At 42.7% G+C, this 24568-nt stretch overlaps 1 protein-coding gene across 1 annotated transcript in view; it reads left to right on the forward strand.

The window, feature by feature from the left end:
* The first annotated feature begins 1013 nt into the window (after window positions 1-1013).
* Window positions 1014-24568, forward strand: part of LOC137639994 (probable ATP-dependent RNA helicase DDX10) — a 56655-nt gene continuing 33100 nt past the window's right edge. The window contains exons 1-6 of the mRNA XM_068372335.1: window positions 1014-1217; window positions 4395-4572; window positions 5378-5578; window positions 13737-13887; window positions 14912-15033; window positions 15815-15936. Coding sequence (XP_068228436.1) covers window positions 4426-4572; window positions 5378-5578; window positions 13737-13887; window positions 14912-15033; window positions 15815-15936 — 743 coding nt within the window. The 5' untranslated portion in view covers window positions 1014-1217; window positions 4395-4425. The remainder of the gene's footprint in view (window positions 1218-4394; window positions 4573-5377; window positions 5579-13736; window positions 13888-14911; window positions 15034-15814; window positions 15937-24568) is intronic.

The raw sequence follows: 24568 nt of genomic DNA on the forward strand, positions 1-24568 counted from the left end.
CACCATTCTATCCCAATAGGAAATATTAATGTTGTTACTGTTCTTATAATATTTTATTTTTCCTTGTTTCCTTTCCTCACTGGGCTATTTTCCCTGTTGGAGCCCCTGGGTTTATAACATCCTGCTTTTCCAACTAGGGTTGTAGCTTAGCAAATACACTAACTACTAGGAAATTCGTATAGAATTATAAAGAATCTATACAAACATAATCATATTTGATATGTGGCACCAAGAAAATTTCCTACAACAGAAAATATTGTAAAGTAATTAAAGAAGCTATGCATCTATTGGTATCTACAATCAGATTTTATGTATATTTCAAACGATTTCTTTCTTCCATTTAGTATTTAGTTTACCCGATCTCTTGATTAGTATACCTCCTATAATACATATCAATAGTTGAACTGGTTTCCCTTTTCATTTACAAGTTTTTAATAAGAATATCTCTATTCATAAGCCACTCTGCTACTCAGTATGAGAACAAATACTTCTATAGCCACATGTACAGTATATTGGTTATTCAGGAATAGACTTTGTACTTAATAAACCAAGAAATGCATAAACAGTACAAATACGCAAGAAATAATGAATTGAAACTTAAATTTTACTTAACTAGCCATTGCTAACAAGATACTTCTATAGCCACATCTATATTGGTTATTCAGGAATAGACTTTGTACTTAATAAACCAAGAAATGCATAAACAGTACAAATACGCAAGAAATAATGAATTTAAACTTAAATTTTACTTAACCAGCCATTGCCATTCTTTACTAAAAGTACAATTAACCACATCTATAATGGTGATTCAGGAATAGACTTTGTACTTAATAAACCAAGAAATGCATAAACAGTACAAATACGCAAGAAATAATGAATTGAAACTTAAATTTTACTTAACTAGCCATTGCCATTCTTTACTAAAAGTACAATTAAAATTTAAATCAATTACAAGAAAGATATATACAAGGCGATGGGGAGCCGTTACATAGTTCAGTAAATCTGTTACTACTACTTCCTTTCAAAGCGTATCCACGGTCGTATCCACGCATTCTCGTGTATATTTGCAATGCGTTATTCAGTGAAAACTATAATTATAACCTCATTAACGTTTAATTATAGCCAATTTCGTGTTTGAGTGATATTTAATTGATTTATCTGGTCTCTGGATAACTATTCTTCCCATATATACATCTCTTCACATTTAATTTATTAAGGTAAGGTGGTGTATCCAGTTGGGAAGTGAATCCAAGGTTAAGGACTCCCTTAGGGTAAGCCAAGGGTACGGCAATTTTAGGGTGTGAATGTAGGATTAAGGACTCCCTTAGTGTAAGCTATTAAAGCTAAGGGTAGGCGTGGCAAGCTTACCTCCTATAAGGAAGTAGGTAAGGATACGGCTCATGGTGCCAAGGATACGGCAATTTAAGGGTGTGAATCTAGGATTAAGGACTCCCTTAGTGTAAGCTATTAAAGCTAAGGATATGGCAATCTAAGGGTAGGCGTAGCAGGCTTACCCTCTATAAGTAAGTAGGTAAGGATACGGCTCCTGGGATAGTTTAGGGGGTCTTGTGTTGGGGTGTATGTAGAATAGCGGCCACCTGTATGTATGATGACGGTCGATTAAGAATACGGCAGTATAAGGGGGTTCGCAGGTGGCTTTTGAGTTCTATTGTAGTTTATTACAGGGTAATGTAACCTATGGAAAAAACTACTTTCTTCTATAAGAGAAAGGTCTGTTCTCTTTGAAAATGATACTCGTTCTTGTTGGAAATGAATAGTTTCAGAAATATATATGTGATAGCGTAACATTGCTAATGTTAGCGAAGCGAACCAGTGGCGGAACAAGAACCATTATATTTAGCGTTGTAATGTTAACGTGGCCACCAAAACATTACCGCTTGCCAGTATGTACGAGCTTGATGTTTTTGTTTTCTGGCGAGCGAAGCAAGCCCATTGCTGAAGAAGAACCATTACATTTAAACATTCTAACAGAAAATATATGTTTTCGTCTAGTAAATAAAGTGATTTAACCGGTTTTCACCTTCATTTCAACCACAACAACAACAATCAGTTTAGCTATCTAAAGTTAGTCAAACTGGCTGTTCTGTTTGTTTGTGGTTGAAATGAAGGTTAAATTCAGTTAAATCATGTTATTTGCTACAGGAAAACATATTTTCTGTTCGAATTGATACCCTGTAGACTTGTAAAACTTTACTGGCTTTAGCCCCCCGTTAGGAAACTAGGCAGAGACACAGCTTGTAGGTTAGGTTAAGGGGGAAAAATCTGTCAGGTATTGTTGATCTTTTATGTTTGCGGGAAGAAAGCGGCCGCTGATATACAAAGGCTCCCTCATCTTTTTTTTCCCTATTATTAGAATATGGTTTTTCATTCAACTTTTGGAACTTTAAATCATTGCAAATTTGAAAATATGAGTTTCCCCCCAGTTATTTGCAGCAGGACAGTTCAAGGTACCTATAAATACACCGGAAATGCTTATTTTCTTCATTAGAAATATTTTACTACTGTAAATATTTACCCAATAATCCTTGTACAATGAGAGCTAACTCTATTTGTGTATATATACTATATATACATAAATTTACAGAATTAGAGCCTTTGTATAATTATGGCCAGGGTCTTCTGTCTGCATAGAAAATGGGGATTTTCTCCCCATTTTCTAGTTGTTCGTAGCTGTGGCCGTCATACTGCAAAACCCCTTCATGAGAACCCCATCTTACTTAAAGCTCCCCACCTAATGTAAGGTTCGCCACGTAATCTAAGGTTCCCCACCTAATGTAAAGTTCACCACCTAATGTAAAGTTCCCCACCTAATATAAGGTTCCCCACCTAACCTAAGGTTTCCCACTTAATTTAAGGTTCCACACCTAATCTAAGGTTTCTCACCTAATCTAAGGTTTCCCACCTAATGTAAGGTTCCCCACCTAACCTAAGGTTCTACTCCTAATCTAAGGTTCCCCACCTAATGTAAGACTTCCCTACCTAACCTAAGGTTCCCCACCTAACCTATGGCTTTCCACTTAATTTAAGGTTCCCCACCTAATCTAAGGTTTCCCACCTAACCTAAGGTTTCCCACCTAATGTAAGGTTCCCCACCTAACCTAACCTACGATACGTATCCTTACCTACATACCGGGGAGGCTTACTCCCCCTGCAATCCCCCATAGACTAACGTATTCCTGTGTTTGCTTCTTAACCGGCTTGACTCATGACAAAGATAACACAAATTCCTATATATTTTGTAAAATAAATCAATATTATAAGTAGATATAATAAGAAAGTTTATACTTATCCCAAAGTAAGACATTCACCCCATAATATATTATAACAGAAATAAATTTGGCTATACTTACATTATGCAATGACATTGAAGTCGGAATATTAGGAAATTTTGGTTGCATCGTCTTCTTCCGAAGGGACAAGTTTTTTTTTTTTTTTTTTTTTTTTTTTTTTTTTTTTTTTTTTTTTTTTGCGGTGGACGAGATGAACCACTGTGTACTCTGCGGTGTACTGTATGCAAAGCAAGATAATATAACAAAAACCTCTGCACAAGATATATAGTTTGTATCTTTCAAAAATACCTTCATGTTTTTGGTCCATCTTCCTTCGGCATGAACTATTGGAACAGTGTCATAAAAACATGGGCTTGCCATTGTTAGTTAATTTTCCATCGTAAACATGATGCAATTCACAAATACTGTACTTTGAGAAAATGCTGCAGTAATCACCGGTAAATATATGATACTTTTAATTTCTAGCCAAATACAAAACCATATATTTTTATTACTCGCTATCTTGTGTTTTATGCATTTCTGACCTTGATTATTGGGGCAAACCACCCGGTCGTATTTACCGTAAATTCCTTGTATAAGGAGGACTAACTATTTTTTACTCGTACTATACAGAAATTTACGGAATTCGTTAATTCAAGTAGTACGAACTCCCTATTGAGCATTAATTCCAAAGATAACATAATGATGGTGTGTACGGCATGTCAAAATATACCAGATTCCTGCTCACGTTCGGATTAAAGAGAGTGAAAATAAAACATATTGCCGAAAGTGACTTCTTGTGTGATCTGATCGATTATTTTTTCCCTGTAATTATATTCTAGTAATAGATATTGTGTTTTTTTAATGGCTTTACTTTCTTGCAATTGATTTATTCTTGGTGTTAAAGGTAGTTGAAAATTAGAAATTTATATTTATGGAGCAAAAATTGCTAACAGTATATTTTTTTGTATTTAAGTATTGCAATAGTAAACATTTTTTCTTTATGAATTAGTTCCAGTAAAGAGAATTGTTTGATGTTGAGCTTGATCATATAGAAATTCTTATTATCTATTTGTATTACAAGTACTGTTATTTATTTTCCAGATTGTGCTGCATTCACTACCTTTGATTCAAAATGGAAAAAGCCCCCTTAAGAAAAAGAATGCCGGGGAAAAAAAGGGATTTCAAGGACAAGAAAGGTAATCCTAAATTCAAAGCAGGAAAAGGGAAAAACCAAGTTATGCGTGAAGAAATCGAGAAACTTCGAGAAATGAGGACAAAGGTATGTCATATAGTACAGTGTATATTTTACTATAGTTTTAGATTATTGATATTTATATTTGTTAGCTTAAGTAAATGATCACCAGATTTTATACTGACATGACATCTCTTAAGTTGAATTACGGTACGTTTATTACTCTAGTGTACTTGACCTGTCAAAAATGATGGCTGAATATTTAGATATGCACACACAAATTCAACTCTTCCCACTCCCTCCCCCTCTCCTGACTATAACACAGCAGCTTTGGTTTTCAAGTGTACCTCTTGGGGTACCCTCTCTCACCAGGGTATGACTAATCCCACTCCCCTAACCTGATGGACAGGGAGAGACTGAATAGTTATACATCTGGCAATGCTGCTCAGTCCGATATATATTTATATATATATGTAGCCAGATACCTGTTATTATTATTATTGTTACAAGCCAAGCTACAACCCTAGTTGGAAAAGCAAGATGATATAAGCCCAAGGGCTCCAACATGGAAAAATACCCTAGTGAGGAAAGGAAATAAGGAAATTAATAAATAATGAGAACAAACTAACAATAAATAATTCCAAAAACAGCAACAATGTCAAAACAGATATGTCATATATGAACTATTAAAAGACTTATGCCAGCCTGTTCAACATAAAAAATTTGCTGCAACTTTGAACTTTTGAAGTTCTACTGATTCAACTACCCGATTAGGTTCTTTATTATATAGAGGGGATTATCATCAACTAATTTCTTTCGAATATTTACAAAAGTACAGTAGTATGCCCAACAAGTAGTTGTCAGTTTGCACATTTTTCTTTTGATATTTCAGCTTCCTGAAATGACAGCAGAGGAAATAGACAGCTTCGCAAAGTTACCTCTTAGTTCCAAAACTCTCAGAGGATTGAAAAATGCTGGATTCACAGTTCCTACAAAAGTTCAACGCCAGTCCCTCCTGTATTCCCTCGGTGGATGCGATGTTGTAGCTGCTGCAAAAACAGGCTCTGGAAAAACACTAGCCTTCATTATTCCAGTAAGTTTATTTTCTGTCAATATTGCATGAAAATCACTACTACTGTTTAAGTTTCTTTTAATGATTTACATTCATATGAACTTTAGAAAGTTTACTGTATGCCATCGTTTGTATTCTATTATTGATCACTATTATTATATATTACCTCTGCCAACGAAGTTGGAAGGAGGTTATGTTTTACCCCATGTTTGTGTGGGTGTTTGTTTGTGAACAGCTTCTGGGCCACAATTTTATTCGTAGAGTAATGAAACTTGCAGGGATTAACTGTTATGTAAAAAGCTAGAAATTATTAAATTCTGAAAGGTAAAGGTCAAGGTCATGGTCGAGCAAAAAGTCGTGAAATAAGCTGCCATGGCGGAGGTCTGCGCTCTACTGAGTGCCCCTCTAGTTATTATTATTGTTACAATTGAACAATGAGGTCTTTATAATAAACAATGATGGACACCATTGTATAAGGCAGGCCCACAGCATGCGCAATGTTTATTACCTTTTTACCCTTTTCATATATTTTTATCATGTATAATTTGTATTACATTGTAATCGCATGGCTCATAGAATCACTCACTTTAACTTTCTTGGGAGACATTACTGAATTATGCAAAGATTGCTGAGATATAAAAGGATTACTATTTCAATTCGTATAGTTTGGAAAAATACAGATTACTTTAAAATCTGCGATATAAGTCACATAACTGGTCTAGCAGAGAAGGTGTGAAGTGTAATTTATTAAATTTTTTTATGTTTTAGAAGTTCTGAGTATTGTACATTGGAATTATTGTACATAGTAGCTATGTACAATATAAAAATAATAGTTGTTCATACACGAAGACAAATGCTCAGCCTTTAATATATTATGAAAAGAAACTGAGCCATTACAGGATTAACTGTCATATATTGAATTTCCCGTTCTCCGAACCCTTGATAGGTTTCTGCGGACCCCTGATTGAGTAACACTTCTTTTTAAATATTTAACTTAGCCGGTGAATATATACAGTAATAGCTGCTGCTCCAGCGGCTTGACAGAAAAACACACAAAAACTCGCGAGCGATCGCTATGAAGGTTGCGGATGTGCCCACCAGCGCCAACTATCGGCCAGATACCGCATATGCATGTAAACAAGCCTCAATTCTTCTCTGTCGGTCTTAACGACAAGACGTACCATTACTCGCTGTATAACCTGGAGTTTTTCAACAGACTTGGTGAAGTACTTCATTTTGGTTTGAGCTTTCGCAGTGCAGGTGTTTTATCCTCAACTTAAACTCTTGAACTCTTTTTTGGACAGATTTAATTGTTGATGACTTTGGATTGTTTTTTGAACTTTCTTTGACTTTTTCAAAATGGCTGACCCTTCTCAAATTCCTAGATTTCGTAAGTGTAATGCTAGGGATTGCAATAGGCGTCTTCCAAAGGCCTCTCTCGACCCACATACTGTGTGTTCTAATTGTCGGGGTAAAACCTGTCAATTAGGAGATCGGTGTGAGGAGTGCGTGGGCCTTTCGGAATTCGATTGGCTTGAATATGACAAGTATTCTCGTAAGCTAGAGAGAGATAGGGTGAGGAGAAGTTCCTCTAGATCAGTAGATTTTTCCTCTCCCCATGCCCCTGAACCTAATCCTTCCCCTGTAGTAGTTGTGCCTGAACCCTCTACTAGCACTCAGGAACCATCAATGCGGGATATGTTACGTGCCATTCATGCTTTGGGCGAAAGAGTTGAGTCGTTAGCTACAGATCGTAATCAACTCATGGCTGACGTTAAAGAGCTAAAGTGTCAGAGTGCCACAGCGGAAAATCGTGGGAAAGTGATTAGTGCGCAAAGTGTTTTCAGTGTTGCGACCGAGGGTTCGTCTGTTCGTGCCTGTCGTTCGCCTAGTCCGAGACCTCTTGCAAGCTCCCAAGCCCAGGGGAGAAGTAATGTCGTACGACTTATGGGTTCGAGAGGCCTTGATCAGCGAACAGACGTTCCCTCTATGGTAACAGGCGTGTCTCATCAAGACCGCCCCTACCATAAGACGAGAGAGACCATTTTCTCCTCGTCATCCGAAGGCTTTTCGCATAAGAAACCGTGGAGCAAGGTTTCAAGGCCCTTGAAGCGAAAGTCGGTCCCTTCAGGACAGGTCCAGCGTCCTGGTTGTAGCCATTGGGACAGCTCTGACCCTTTGCAGTCATCGGAAGACTGCTCGCCGCCTAAGCAGAAACGTTACACAGGCTCCGAGAGTCTTGGTGTAGGCAAGGTTGTGCAGTCTCAGACGTTACCCTCGTCTTTTACCGCACCCATTCCCGTTGATCCTAAATGGGTTGTACTGCAAGACATGCAGATCAAGCTCGCCTCCCTTATGGAAGACTATTCTGCTGAAAAGGTTCACGATGATCCTCGCCGCTTAGCTAATCGAGATCCTGGCCTTCAGCCGCCAAAACGAGCCTTTGCTCGTCCTTTTGACGTTGGCGTTACTAAGTCACGTCAGTCACGCTTTGTAGAGCCTCACTCGATGCAGTCCCGTGTTGACTTTCAGCCGCATATGGACGTTCAGCCGCTTCCTAATGCTCTTGTTGACGTTCAGGACGTTCGCCAACCAGCGGAGTTGACTTGTTTTGACGCTGAGCGTCAAACACCGCAGTCAAGAGTTGTTTTGACTGCTCAGTCTAGGCAGTCAAAGCAGTCTCGAGTTGACGTCGAGCGTCCTCCCGCTCCTGTTGTTGTTGACAGTCAGGCTGTTAAGCAGTTACATGACGTAGCGTCCTGGACTGCTACTGATGCACCAGTGCGTGTGGACTCTGCGTGTCAAGCATTGCCAACCCCTTTGCTTGTTACTCAGCAGTTGTCGGACGAAGTTCTTCAGATGAGGACGTTGCTGATCCTCATCATTATGATCATCCTTCGGATGTAGACGAACCTAGAACGGTTCCTCCTTCGATGGACTTTAAGAAAGTCATGTTAGTTTTCAAGGAGCTTTTTCCCGATCACTTTGTTACCGTTGCTCCTCGTTCGCCACCGTCTGAGTTTGCTCTAGGCTTACCTGCTAACATGCCAGCCTTTACTAAGCTAGTGCTTTCTCGCTCTTCCAAGAGGGCTTTACGACTTTTAGGCGACTGGTTGGATACCAGGAGGAGTTTGGGGAAGACGGCCTTTGCCTTCCCTCCTTCAAAGCTCTCGTCTAGATCGAGCGTCTGGTATGCCACGGGAGAAGTTCTCGGCTTGGGAGTCCCTGCCTCTGCCCAGGGTGACTTCTCAAGCCTCGTAGACTCTCCCCGCCGCCTAGCCATGAGACGTTCGAAGATTAGTTGGTCCTCCTCGGACCTTGACCATCTGTTGAAAGGCGTATACAGGGCCTTTGAAGTATTCAACTTCCTTGACTGGTCATTAGGAGCTTTAAGTAGGAAAATCTTGTCTGCTGACAGAGATGTTTCCTTACTTATCATGTCATGTATGGATAAAGCCATCCGCGATGGTTCCAATGAGCTCGCCTCCACTTTTACGTCGGGAGTCTTAAAGAAGCGAGATTCCCTTTGCTCTTTTCTTTCGGCAGGAGTTACTCCCTGTCAGAGATCAGAACTGCTCTTTGCTCCCTTATCAGCGTCCTTGTTTCCGCAACAACTGGTTAAGGACATAGCTTCTTCGCTTGTGCAGAAGGACACCCATGACTTGATGGCGTCCTCTGCTCGCAAAGGGACTCCTTCTACATCCTTTGCTGTAAGACCCAGGATCGAGACTCCGGCATCCAGATTTATCCCGCCCTTTCGTGGCAGAGCTCCCAGCAGGGGAAGTGCTCGTGCCGAGGGAAAGAGAGGTAAGAAGAGAGGAGCCAAGTCCTCACGTGGCAGAGTCTGACTTCCCACAGCCTCAGACAGCGGTAGGAGCCAGATTGAAGAGCTTCTGGCAGGCCTGGGAGAAGAGGGGCGCAGACCAAGAGTCTGTTCGGTTGCTCAGAGAGGGGTACAAAATTCCGTTTATACGCAAACCTCCTCTAGTGACAACTCCCATAGACCTCTCTCCCAGGTACCGAGAGGAGTCAAAGAGACAAGCCCTAAACCAAGAAGTGTCTCTGTTGCTAGAGAAGGGAGCGGTGGTGAAAGTCTCGGACCTTCAATCACCGGGGTTTTACAACCGTCTCTTCCTAGTCCCAAAGAAGACAGGAGGTTGGAGACCGGTGCTAGACGTCAGTGCGCTCAATGTTTTTGTTACGAAAACAAAGTTCACTATGGAGACCACGAAGTCAGTCTTAGCAGCGGTCAGAAAGGGAGACTGGATGGTCTCTCTCGACCTACGAGATGCGTACTTCCACATTCCTATACACCCAGATTCCCAACCGTTTCTGAGGTTTGTTTTCAAGAATGTGGTATACCAGTTTCGGGCCCTGTGCTTTGGCCTCAGTCCTGCTCCTCTCGTGTTTACGAGGCTCATGAGGAATGTGGCAAAATTCCTCCATTTATCGGGAATCCGAGCCTCCCTGTACTTGGACGACTGGCTTCTCAGGGCTTCGTCCAGTCATCGCTGTCTGCAGGATCTTCATTGGACGTTGGATCTGACCAAGGAATTGGGACTTGGTCAATCTAGAAAAGTCCCAGCTGATTCCATCCCAAACTATTCTATATTTAGGGATGGAGATTCGCAGTCCAGTTTTTCGGGCTTTTCCGTCTGCCACCCGAATAGATCAAGCCCTGCTCAAAGTCCAACTAATGATGAAGAGAGAACGGTGCTCAGTCAGGAATTGGATGAGTCTCGTAGGAACTCTATCATCCCTGGAGCAGTTTGTCTCGCTAGGAAGACTACACCTTCGGCCTCTCCAGTTCCATCTAGCCTTTCACTGGAACAAGGACAAGACGTTAGAGACGGTATCAATCCCGGTCTCCGAACCAGTAAAGGCATGCCTGAAATGGTGGAACAGCAATATCAGTCTGAGAGAGGGACTATCCCTAGCAGTTCAGAACCCAAACCACGTGTTGTTCTCAGACGCGTCGGATTTGGGTTGGGGTGCGACCCTGGACGGTCGGGAATGCTCAGGTCTGTGGACCTCAAGTCAGAGGAGCATGCACATCAATGGCAAGGAGCTTTTGGCAGTCCACTTGGCCTTGATGAAATTCGAAAGTCTCCTTCGAAACAAAGTGGTAGAGGTCAACTCCGACAATACCACAGCTTTGGCGTACATCTCCAAGCAAGGAGGCACACACTCCCTCACGCTGTACGAGATCGCAAGGGACCTGCTCATTTGGTCAAGAAATCGAGGCATCTCCCTGTTAACGAGATTTATCCAGGGCGACTTGAACGTCTTGGCAGACTGTCTCAGTCGGAGGGGTCAGGTAATTCCCACGGAATGGACCCTCCACAAGGACGTGTGCAAGAGTCTTTGGGCGACTTGGGGTCAACCCACCATAGACCTCTTTGCCACCTCGATGACCAAGAGGCTTCCAATCTATTGCTCTCCAGTCCCAGACCCAGAAGCAATACACATAGACGCATTTCTCCTAGATTGGTCTCATCTGGACTTATATGCATTCCCACCATTCAAGATTGTCAACAAGGTACTGCAGAAGTTCGCCTCTCACGAAGGGACAAGGTTGACGTTGGTTGCTCCCCTCTGGCCCGCGAGAGAGTGGTTCACCAAGGTACTTCGATGGCTGGTAGACTTTCCAAGAAGTCTTCCTCTAAGGGTGGATCTATTACGTCAGCCCCACGTAAAGAATGTCCATCAAAGCCTCCCCGCTCTTCGTCTGACTGCCTTCAGACTATCGAGAGACTCTCAAGAGCTCGAGGCTTTTTGAAGGAGACAGCCAGTGCGATTGCAAGAGCGAGGAGAGCTTCTACCATTAGAGTATACCAGTCGAAGTGGGAAGTCTTTCGAGACTGGTGCAAGTCAGCATCTGTGTCCTCGTCCAGTACCTCTGTAGCCCAAATCGCAGATTTTCTTTTACATCTGAGAAATGTTCGCTCCCTCTCAGCTCCCACTATTAAGGGCTACAGGAGCATGTTGGCTTCGGTCTTTCGTCATAGAGGCTTAGATCTTTCCAACAATAAAGATCTCCAAGATCTCCTTAAGTCTTTCGAGACCTCTAAGGAACGTCGTTTGGCAACTCCTGGATGGAACTTAGACGTGGTTCTAAGGTTCCTCATGTCAGACAGGTTTGAGCCATTACATTCAGCCTCCCTGAAGGATCTCACCCTCAAGACACTTTTCTTAGTGTGCTTGGCTTCGGCTAAAAGGGTCAGTGAACTTCATGCCTTCAGTAAGAACATCGGCTTTTCTACAGAAAAAGCCACTTGTTCACTTCAACTTGGTTTCCTGGCCAAAAATGAACTGCCTTCTCGTCCTTGGCCTAAATCTTTTGATATTCCTTGCTTATCAGAGATCGTAGGCAACGAACTGGAAAGAGTGTTATGTCCTGTTAGAGCTCTTAAGTTCTACTTAGCCCGTACTAAGTCCTTACGAGGTAGATCTGAGGCATTATGGTGCTCAGTTAAGAAACCATCATTGCCTATGTCAAAGAATGCTTTGTCATATTTTATCAGATTTTTAATACGAGAAGCTCATTCTCACTTGAATGAGAAAGACCGATGTTTGCTTAAGGGTAAGACGCACGAAGTAAGAGCTATAGCAACCTCCGTGGCCTTCAAGCAAAATAGATCTCTGCAAAGTATTATGGACGCGACCTTTTGGAGAAGCAAGTCGGTATTCGCGTCATTTTACTTAAAAGATGTCCAGACTCTTTACGAGGACTGCTACACACTGGGTCCATTCGTTGCAGCGAGTGCAGTAGTGGGTGAGGGTTCTACCACTACATTACCCTAATTCCAATATCCTTTTAATCTGTCTCTTGAAATGTTTTTAATCTTGTTTTTTGGGTTGTACGGAAGGCTAAGAAGCCTTTTGCATCCTGGTTGATTTGGCGGGTGGTCAAAGTCATTTCTTGAGAGCGCCCAGATTAGGGGTTTGATGAGGTCCTGTTGTATGGGTTGCAACCCTTGATACTTCAGCTCCTGGGAGTCTTTCAGCATCCTAAGAGGATCGCTGGGCTTCGTGAGGAAGACAGACTAACAAGGCAGAGTAATCGTCTAAGTCAACTTCCTTACCAGGTACCTATATATTTGGGTTTTGTTATGTTATAACTGTCAAAAACTCTAAGCATATACGCTGTAAACTTTATTAACTCTGGTCTCTACCCACCACCATGGGTGTGAATCAGCTATTATATATTCACCGGCTAAGTTAAATATTTAAAAATGATATTTTAATTATAAAATAAATTTTTGAATATACTTACCCGGTGAATATATAAATTAAAGGCCCTCCCCTCCTCCCCAATAGAGACGCAGCGGGACGAGAAGAATTGAGGCTTGTTTACATGCATATGCGGTATCTGGCCGGTAGTTGGTGCTGGTGGGCACACCCGCAACCTTCATAGCGATCGCTCGCGAGTTTTTGTGTGTTTTTCTGTCGAGCCGCTGGAGCAGCAGCTATTATATATTCACCGGGTAAGTATATTCAAAAATTTATTTTATAATCAAAATATCATATTACTTTAAAATCTGCGATATTAGTCACATAACTGATCTAGCAGAGGAAGTACGGAGTGTAATTTATTAAAATTTTTTGTTTTAAAAGTTCTGAGTATTGCACATTGGAATTATTATACATAGTAGCTTTTGACTTGGAAGTAAGTATGAAAATAATAGTTGTTCCAACACGAAGACAAACACAGCCTTTGATATATTATGAAAAAATGCCATGACAGGATCAACTGTAATATATTGAATTTCCCCTTCTCCGAACCCTTGATAGGTTTCTGCTGACCCCTGATTGCGTAACACTTCGGTTTCATTGGATTGGTATGGACCTTTTATTAATAGGTCTAATTGATAAGGAATAATGTATTGCAAGAAACCTCATTATAGATGTATATAGATGTGTGACAATGTTGCTGATGTCCACAACTTTTCAGGAGTGTTGTAATCATGAGATTAAGCGTAAAACGACATTAGATATTTGTATGTATTAACAAAAATAATTGTGAGTTCTGTATACTTTTGCACATAGCATCTTGTAAGAATTTCAACTACAGCTTACTTGTTTATAATAAAATTAGAATAAATTCAATGACAACTGTTTTAAAGCACGCAAATAATAATTGTTTATTCCGCAGCATCTGATTATTTTTCGTTTGCAGATTTTAGAGAAGTTATATGACAGTATGTGGACTGCCTTGGATGGTGTTGGAGCTGTAGTAATCACACCTGCCCGAGAGCTAGCCTATCAGATCTTTGATGTGTTGAACAAAGTTGGGAAACAGCATGATTTTTCAGCTGGCCTTGTCATTGGTATGTTATATGATATTACCCCAGATATTGGGCATTTATAGTAGGCCTGTACCCTATACAATTTGGTATGATTTAGCTTGATTTTATGCTTCAGGAAACTTGTTTTGGATACTATGGACTATCGGTAATAACGGAAACCCCTTTCCCCCGTTAGTCCGTTATTAGGAGGTTCAACTAAATCTCGGTAACAAATTCAACAGCCATTTTAGCTCCGCTGAAGACATTCCACTATTTTAAAAGATTCAGGTTTTCATATCTAGAAAAAATACAGATGACCTTTTAAGATTTATGTTTTCTGTGGTTTTTGAAAAACGATTGTTCATTTATTTCCTTATTTCCTTTCCTTGCTGTACTATTTTTCCCTGTTGGAGCCCTTTGGCTTATAGCATCTTGCTTTTCCAACTACGGTTGTAGCTTAGTAGTTAATAATAATAATAATATATGCCACATAGCTTAAATAAAGCTGTAATGAGCAAAAGTGGAGGCGTTCTATTTGTATGGAAGGTAAAGCAAAGGAAATTTAAATTCCATAATGAGGACAAGCATAGACTACTATTAATGTTTATTAGATGAGATATATCAGGTTGGTTTGATGGCTAGTATTTATGTTCCTTTCTTTCTTATACTGCTCTCCAAATGAGTGTAGTATTCTGTTCAGTGATTATTACATAAGATTCATAAATTTTATTAAATATGTTTTAAAAGTTCAGTACTTTCCCGATAGTCATTTAATTTCCTCTTTTCTCCCTCACTTTCATTAATGTCAAAAGAATTAGGGTACGTGAAGAGCTACAATTACTCCAATCATAGGATGATCTAAGCAGATCCACACTATCAATTGCTAATATTCCTCCCAGTAGATGATGATTTGTTTGAGGGAAAAAAGATCCATAAAAAATTTATATAGGTTCGGAAGCAGTAGCTTTGATAATGTTAAGAAGATGACTATCATGTAAGTATTGAGATAATACATTATATATATCTATGCAAATTTAGTTGTCAATAAATTTTGTCCCTTTTACAGGTGGAACAGATTTGGAATTCGAATGGAAGCGAATTAGAACATGCAACATTATGATTTGCACGCCGGGCCGTCTTGTACAACATATGACTGAAAATCCAGATTTTGTTATTGAAAATGTTCAGGTAACTTATGTAGCCAGTTTAGTAGCATTAGTAAAATATTTTCCCTATACCATAAACACATACGTATGTCCAATTAAGTGCTGAATGGCTACTGCTGTAAAATTTTCTAAACAATTATTTTGTATAACTCCACACTCACAATGGAGTTTCATGTCTTTTTTTGAGACTTCTTTAGACTAGGTAACAGTCTCCTTTCTGGTGGATGTTCCATCCATTTAAACTATTGGTGCATCTGTAAAATGTCCTATAATTCCAAACTTGGTCTATCTTTTACCAAGTATAATCATCTAATCACATCATCATCATCTCCTACGCCTATTAACACAAAGGGCCTCAATTAGATTTTGCCAGTCGTCTCTATCTTGAGCTTTTAAATCAATACTTCTCCATACATCATCTCCTACTCCACGCTTCATAGTCCTCAGCCATGTAGGTCTTGGTCTTCCAATTCTTCTAGTGCCCTGTGGAGCCCAGTTGAAAGTTTGGTGAACTAATCTCTCTTGGGGAGTGCAAAGAGTATGCCCAAACCATCTCCATCTACCCCTCACCATTATCTCATCCACACATGGCACTCGAGTAATCTCTCTTATAGTTTCATTATTCTCTCTCCAAATATATTTTTAAAAGAAGTGTTTGTATCTATACAACTAAATCATGCATAGAATATTGTTCATAATCATACGGTAGCAATATACTCTTATGTATATACTGTACCTATAAGTTGAAAAGATGATCATGCTTATTGCATACCCTTATAAATAATAAACTTTATGATTTTCAGTTGCTTGTTCTTGATGAAGCAGATATGTGCCTGTCAATGGGATTTGCCGATTCTGTGAATTGTATACTGGAAGAGTTACCTCCAGAGAGGCAGACCTTACTTTTCTCGGCCACTCAAACCAGGTAAAAAATGCAGCAATAAGTTTTGAATGTATTTACTCCTTTCCCTTGTTCTTTAAGTATAGTACTATATAGATGGGAGAAGTACAAGAGGAAGGCCAAGGTTTGGGTGGATGGATAGAGTGAAGGAAGCTCTGGGTGATAGGAGGATAGATGTGAGAGAGGCAAGAGAGCGTGCTAGAAATAGGAATGAATGGCGAGCGATTGTGACGCAGTTCCGGTAGGCCCTGCTGCTTCCTCCGGTGCCTTGGATGACCACGGAGGTAGCAGCAGTAGGGGATTCAGCATTATGAAGCTTCATCTGTGGTGGATAATGTGGGAGGGTGGGCTGTGCCACCCTAGCAGTACCAGCCGAACTCGGTTGAGTCCCTTGTCAGGCTGGGAGGAACGTAGAGAGGAGACGTCCCCTTTTTTGTTTCATTTGTTTGATGTCGGCTACCCCCCAAACTTGGGGGAAGTGCCTTGGTATATAATATTCAGGTGACCTACTTTGCTTTGATAGCAAATTATTCACTTTTTATGTAAGTATCTGACATAGAGGTCAGTTTCAAAATTAAAATGGTTATAAAAATTATGTTTTTGAGAAAATTCATGATGTTAATTGTCCATCCATATACCAAGGCACTTCCCCCAATTTTGGGGGGTAGCCGACACCAACAATGAAACAAAACAAAAAGGGGACCTCTACTCTCTATGTTCCTTCAGCCTAACCAGGGACTCAACCGAGTTCAGCTGGTACTGCTAGGGTGCCACAGCCCAACCTCCCACATTTCCACCACAGATGAAGCTTCATAATGATGACTCCCCTACTGCTGCTACCTCCGAGGTCATCTAAGGCACCGGAGGAAGCAGCAGGGCCTACTGGAACTGCGTCACAATCGCTCGCCATTCATTCCTATTTCTAGCACGCTCTCTTGCCTCTCTCACATCTATCCTCCTATCACCCAGAGCTTTCTTCACACCATCCATCCACCCAAACCTTGGCCTTCCTCTTGTACTTCTCCCATCAACTCTTGCATTCATCACCTTCTTTAGCAGACAACCATTTTCCATTCTCTCAACATGGCCAAACCACCTCAACACATTCATATCCACTCTAGCCGCTAACTCGTTTCTTACATCCGTTCTCTCCCTCACCACTTCGTTCCTAACCCTATCTACTCGAGATACACCAGCCATACTCCTTAGACACTTCATCTCAAACACATTCAATTTCTGTCTCTCCATCACTTTCATTCCCCACAACTCCGATCCATACATCACAGTTGGTACAATCACTTTCTCATATAGAACTCTCTTTACATTCATGCCCAACCCTCTATTTTTTACTACTCCCTTAACTGCCCCCAACACTTTGCAACCTTCATTCACTCTCTGACGTACATCTGCTTCCACTCCACCATTTGCTGCAACAATAGACCCCAAGTACTTAAACTGATCCACCTCCTCAAGTAACTCTCCATTCAACATGACATTCAACCTTGCACCACCTTCCCTTCTCGTACATCTCATAACCTTACTCTTACCCACATTAACTCTCAACTTCCTTCTCTCACACACCCTTCCATTTTCAATATTTAACTTAGCCGGTGATTATAATAGCTGCAACTCTGTTGCTCGACAGAAAACTCTAAGGTAAAATTCGCCAGCGATCGCTACACAGGTTGCGGGTGTACCCAACAGCGCCATCTGTCGTCCAGATACCCAGTACTCAATGTAAACAAAGAACTCAATTTTCTCTCTGTCGTGCTACCGACAAGACGTGCTTATTCGCTGTTGCTAAACTGGATTTGTTTTCACAACTAATTGGTGAAGTACACTATTCTAGTTTTGAGCTTTCGCTGTGCAGGCTTTCTCTTCGCTATTCCTTGAACTCTTTTTGATTACGGATTCTTTGTTGATGACTTTTTGATAGTTTTTGAATTCCCCTTTGACCAATTCAAAATGGCTGACCCTTCACAAGTCCCAAAATTTAGGAAGTGTAATGCTAGGGACTGTTCAAGGCGTCTTCCGAAGGCCTCTATCGACCCTCACACTGTTTGTTCCAATTGTCGGGATAAAACCTGTCAATTGGAAGATCGATGTGAGGAGTGCGTTGGGCTTTCGGAATTCGATTTTATCGAATTCCAAAAGTATACACGTAGGCTAGAGAGAGATAGAGTTAGGAGAAGTTCCTCTCGTTCTATTGACATTTCCTCTCCTCATGCCCCACAACCTATTCCTTCCCCTGTAGTGGTTGCTCCTAACCCCCCTTCTGGCACTCAGGAACCTTCGATGGCTGATATGATGCGTGCCATCCAAGCTCTGGGTGAGAGAGTTGAGTCCCTGGTTAGTGACCGTAACCAGCTCATGGCGGATGTGAAGGAGCTGAAGTGTAAAAGTGCAGTGGGAAGTGTTAAAGTGAGTGATAGTGTTGTGGATAGTGTTGCGCTTGAGGGTTCGTCTGTTCGTGCCTGTCGTCCTCCTAGTCCGGGACCTCTTGCAAGCTCCCAAGTCCAGGGGAGAAGCAATATCGTACGACAAATGGGTTCGAGAGGCTTTAATCAGCGAACAGACGTTCCCTCCGTGGTATCGGGCGTATCTACCCAAGATCGCCCCTGCCTAACAAAGACGAGAGAGCCCATTTATACCTCGTCTTCGGAAGGTGTTTCTCGCAAGAAACCATGGACCAAGGTCTCACGACCGTTAAAGCGCAAGTCGGTCCCTTCCGCGCAAGTCCAACGGCCCAGCTGTAGCCACTGGGTCAGTTCGGACTCGCTGCAGTCATCCGATGACTGCTCACCTCCTAAGAGAGGCAAAGCGGTACCGCTTCAGACAGTTACACCGTCTGTCGCCGCACCTGCTCCTGTAGACCCTAAGTGGTCTTTACTGCAAGACATGCAGTCTCAACTAACCTCGCTTATGCAGGACTTTCGTGCGGAGAAGGTTGCTGCCGCACCAGCTAGTGCAGCTCCTTGCCTACAACCACCCACACGCTCGGTTGTGCGTCCTGGGGACGCTGAGGTAACCTTCTCACGCACTCCAGTTGAGAGAGTTCCGCCACCCATGCGTTCCAGTGTGATCTGCCAGCCGCATGTTGACGTTCAGCGACGCACGGAGTTATCCGTTGACGTTCGTGAGGTTCAACAACCGTCAGAGTTGTTTTGTTTTGACGCGGTGCGTCAACCTCCGCAACCCAGTGTGGTTGCCACTGCTCACCCACATCAGTCTAGACAGTCTGGAGTAGACGCTGTGCGTCCCCGCGCTGCTATGGTTGTTGCCAGCTCACAGACTGGGCAACAGTTCCATGACGTTGCGTCCGGCTCAGTCACGCATGCACCCGTGCGACCGGACTCAGCTAACCAGCCGTTACCCACTCCGTTGCCGCTTCCTCCTCAATACTCGGATGAGGGACTTTCTGATGATGATGGTGCTGCACACGTAGATGAACCGCATTCAGAACTGGACGAGCCTAAGTCTACGCAACCCTCTTTGGACTTTAGGAAAGTTTTGGCCCTGTTCAAAGAGATGTTTCCGGACCAGTTTGTGTCTGTGGCTCCGCGCTCTCCTCCGTCAGAGTTTGTGTTAGGCATGCCGTCAACCACTCCTGCCTTTACTAGACTCGTCCTCGCACGCTCGTCCAAGAGAGCTTTACGAGTGATAGGAGAATGGATGCAGTCCAAAAAGAGTTTAGGGAAGACAGCCTTTACGTTTCCCCCTGCTAGACTCTCTTCTAGATCGAGCGTCTGGTATGCCACGGGAGAAGTTCTCGGCTTGGGAGTTCCTGCCTCTGCCCAGGGCGACTTCTCAAGTCTTGTAGACTCTCCCCGCCGGCTAGCCATGAGACGCTCAAAGATATGTTGGTCATCTTCGGACCTGGACCACCTTTTGAAAGGTATATTTAGAGCCTTCGAGGTTTTTAACTTTTTAGACTGGTGTCTAGGAGCTCTAAGCAGAAAGATCTCTCCGACAGAGAAAGAGACTTCCTTGCTCATCATGTCCTGCATGGACAAGGCGGTACGTGATGGGTCTAATGAGCTTGCTGCATCTTTTGTGTCCGGAGTCCTTAAGAAGCGTGAGAACCTATGCTCATTCCTGTCAGCTGGAGTTACACCATGCCAGAGATCCGAACTTCTGTTTGCTCCTCTTTCCAAGTGCCTTTTTCCAGAGGACCTGATTAAGGAGATTGCCGCTTCTTTGATACAGAAGGATACTCACGATCTTGTTGCGTCCTCTGCTCGCAAAGCCACCCCTTTGCCTACCTTGTCAGCTAGACCAAGGATGGACACTCCAGCGTCCCGTTTTATTCCGCCCTTTCGTGGCAGAGCCTCCAGCAGAGGAGGTGCTCGTGCCGAAGGGAGACGTGGAAAGAAGAAAGGTTCCAAGTCCTTTAAGAGCAGAGTCTGACTGCCAGCTTCTTCAGACAGCAGTGGGAGCCAGACTCAAGAACTTCTGGCAGACCTGGGAAAAGAGAGGCGCAGATGCACAATCTGTGAAGTTGCTCAGAGAGGGGTACAAGATCCCGTTTGTACGAAAACCCCCTCTAGCAACGTCTCCCATCGATCTCTCTCCCAGGTACAGAGAGGAAGACAAGAGACGAGCATTGAAACAGGAAGTGTCTCTCTTACTAGAGAAGGGAGCGGTAGTCAAAGTCCTGGACCATCAAACCCTGGGATCCTACAACCGTCTCTTCTTGGTGTCAAAGAAGACAGGAGGGTGGAGGCCGGTGCTAGACGTCAGTGCGCTGAATGTCTTTGTCACAAAGCAGACGTTCTCCATGGAGACCACAAAGTCGGTTCTAGCAGCGGTCAGAAGGGAAGACTGGATGGTCTCGTTAGACCTAAGGGACGCCTACTTCCACGTCCCCATCCACCCGGACTCCCAACCTTTTCTAAGATTCGTTTTCGAGAAGGTTGTCTACCAGTTTCAAGCCCTGTGCTTTGGCCTAAGCACAGCTCCTCTTGTGTTTACGAGGCTGATGAGGAATGTAGCCAAATTCCTTCATTTAGCGGACATCCGAGCCTCCCTCTATTTGGACGACTGGCTTCTCAGAGCTTCTTCCAGTCGTCGCTGTCTGAAGGATCTAAAGTGGACTCTAGATCTGACCAAGGAATTGGGTCTCCTTGTCAATATGGAAAAGTCACAAGTGGTCCCATCCCAAACTATTGTATATTTAGGGATGGAGATTCACAGTCTAGCTTTTCGGGCTTTTCCGTCGGCCCCCAGAACAAGCCAAGCCCAGTTATGCATCCAGAACATGCTGAAGAAGGAACGATGTTCAGTCAGGAAGTGGATGAGTCTGATAGGGACGCTATCATCCCTGGAACAGTTCGTGTCATTAGGAAGACTACACCTCCGTCCTCTTCAATATCACCTAGCATTTCACTGGAAAAAGGACAAGACGCTAGAAGCGGTCTCGATCCCCATTTCCGAGAAGATGAAGTCTTGCCTGACATGGTGGAAGGACAGTATCAGCCTCAGAGAGGGTCTGCCCCTGGCTGTTCAGACTCCCAACCACGTTCTCTTCTCGGACGCATCGGACGAAGGCTGGGGCGCGACATTAGACGGTCGGGAATGCTCGGGAATATGGAACTCGAGTCAAAGGACAATGCATATCAACTGCAAGGAGCTATTGGCAGTACATCTGGCCTTGAAAAGCTTCAAGTCTCTCCTTCAAGGCAAAGTGGTGGAGGTGAACTCGGACAACACCACGGCTTTGGCGTACATCTCCAAGCAAGGAGGGACCCACTCACTGACGTTGTACGAGATCGCAAGGGACCTCCTCACCTGGTCAAAAGGTCTAAACATTTCGCTAGTAACGAGGTTCATCCAAGGCAACTTGAATGTCATGGCAGATTGTCTCAGTCGAAAGGGACAAATCATTCCAACAGAATGGACCCTCCACAAGGATGTATGCAAGAGACTTTGGGCCACCTGGGGCCAGCCAACCATAGATCTCTTCGCAACCTCGATGACCAAGAGGCTCCCAATATATTGCTCACCAATCCCGGACCCAGCAGCAGTTCATATAGATGCCTTTCTCCTAGATTGGTCACATCTAGACCTATATGCATTCCCTCCGTTCAAGATTGTCAACAAGGTACTGCAGAAGTTCGCCTCTCACGAAGGGACAAGGTTGACGCTAGTTGCTCCCCTCTGGCCCGCGAGAGAATGGTTCACCGAGGTACTTCGATGGCTAGTGGACGTTCCCAGAAGTCTTCCTCTAAGGGTGGACCTTCTACGTCAGCCACACGTAAAGAAGGTACACCAAGGCCTCCACGCTCTTCGTCTGACTACCTTCAGACTATCGAAAGACTCTCGAGAGCTAGAGGCTTTTCGAAGGAGGCAGCCAGAGCGATTGCTAGAGCAAGGAGAACATCCACCCTTAGAGTCTACCAATCGAAGTGGGAAGTCTTCCGAAACTGGTGCAAGTCAGTATCTGTATCCTCGACCAGTACCTCTGTAACTCAAATAGCTGACTTCCTCTTATACCTGAGGAAAGAACGATCTCTTTCAGCTCCCACTATCAAGGGTTACAGAAGCATGTTGGCATCAGTCTTCCGTCATAGAGGCTTAGATCTTTCCAACAATAAAGATCTACAGGACCTCCTTAAGTCTTTTGAGACCACGAAGGAGCGTCGTTTGGTTACACCTGGTTGGAATTTAGACGTGGTACTAAGATTCCTCATGGCAGACAGGTTCGAGCCGCTACAATCAGCCTCCCTAAAAGATCTCACCTTAAAGACTCTTTTCCTGGTATGCTTAGCCACAGCTAAAAGAGTCAGTGAGATTCATGCCTTCAGCAAGAACATCGGATTTTCATCTGAAACGGCTACATGTTCTCTACAACTTGGTTTTCTAGCCAAAAACGAGCTGCCTTCTCGACCTTGGCCAAAATCGTTCGATATTCCAAGCTTATCGAATATGGTTGGAAATGAACTAGAAAGAGTCTTATGCCCTGTGAGAGCTCTTAAGTTCTATTTAAAACGAACTAAACCTTTACGAGGCCTGTCTGAAGCTTTATGGTGTTCAGTTAAGAAACCATCTTTGCCTATGTCAAAGAATGCTTTATCCTATTTTATCAGACTGTTAATACGAGAAGCTCATTCCCATCTGAGTGAGGAAGACCAAGCTTTGCTGAAGGTAAGGACACACGAAGTTAGAGCTGTCGCAACTTCCGTGGCCTTTAAACAAAATAGATCTCTGCGAAGTATAATGGACGCAACCTATTAGAGAAGCAAGTCAGTGTTCGCGTCTTTTTATCTTAAGGATATCCAGTCTCTTTACGAGGACTGCTACACTCTGGGACCATTCGTAGCAGCGAGTGCAGTAGTGGGTGAGGGCTCAACCACTACAATTCCTTAATTCCATAACCTTTTTAATCTTTCTCTTGAAATGTTTTTATTGTTGTTTTTGGGTTGTCCGGAAGGCTAAGAAGCCTTTCGCATCCTGGTTGATTTGGCGGGTGGTCAAAGTCATTTCTTGAGAAGCGCCTAGATTAGAGGTTTTGATGAGGTCCTGTTGATTATGGGTTGCAACCCTTGATACTTCAGATCCTAGGGGTCGCTCAGCATCCTAAGAGGATCGCGAGGCTCCGTAAGGAAGACGTACTTAAAAAGGCAGAGTAATTGTTCAAGTCGACTTCCTTACCAGGTACCTATTTATTTTGTTTTTGTTATTTTGATAACTTCTAAAATGAAATAAAAATTCTTAGCTCATAATAATGTAAACATATTTTGCTGGTCTCTACCCACCCCCCTGGGTGTGAATCAGCTATTATAATCACCGGCTAAGTTAAATATTGAAAAATGTTATTTTGATAATAAAATAAATTTTTGAATATACTTACCCGGTGATTATAAATTAAAGGACCCTCCCTTTCTCCCCAATAGAGACGCAGTGGACCGAGGAGAAAATTGAGTTCTTTGTTTACATTGAGTACTGGGTATCTGGACGACAGATGGCGCTGTTGGGTACACCCGTAACCTGTGTAGCGATCGCTGGCGAATTTTACCTTAGAGTTTTCTGTCGAGCAACAGAGTTGCAGCTATTATAATCACCGGGTAAGTATATTAAAAAATTTATTTTATTATCAAAATAACATAATTCTGTCACTAGTCGGTCAAGCTTCTCTTCTGTGTCTGCAACCAGTACAGTATCATCTGCAAACAACAACTGATTTACCTCCCATTCATGGTCATTCTCGTCTACCAGTTTTAATCCTCGTCCAAGCCCTCGAGCATTCACCTCTCTCACCACTCCATCAACATACAAGTTAAACAACCACGGCGACATCACACATCCCTGTCTCAGCCCCACTCTCACCGGAAACCAATCACTCACTTCATTTCCTATTCTAACACATGCTTTACTACCTTTGTAGAAACTTTTCACTGCTTGCAACAACCTTCCACCAACTCCATATAACCTCATCACATTCCACATTGCTTCCCTATCAACTCTATTATCATATGCTTTCTCCAGATCCATAAACGCAACATACACCTCCTTACCTTTTGCTAAATATTTCTCGCATACCTGCCTAACTGTAAAATCTGATTCATACAACCCCTACCTCTTCTAAAACCACCCTGTACTTCCAAGATTGCATTCTCTGTTTTATCCTTAATCCTATTAATCAATACTCTACCATACA

The sequence above is a fragment of the Palaemon carinicauda genome, chromosome 4 (assembly GCF_036898095.1).
Source record: "Palaemon carinicauda isolate YSFRI2023 chromosome 4, ASM3689809v2, whole genome shotgun sequence".
Classification (NCBI taxonomy): Eukaryota; Metazoa; Arthropoda; class Malacostraca; order Decapoda; family Palaemonidae; genus Palaemon; species Palaemon carinicauda.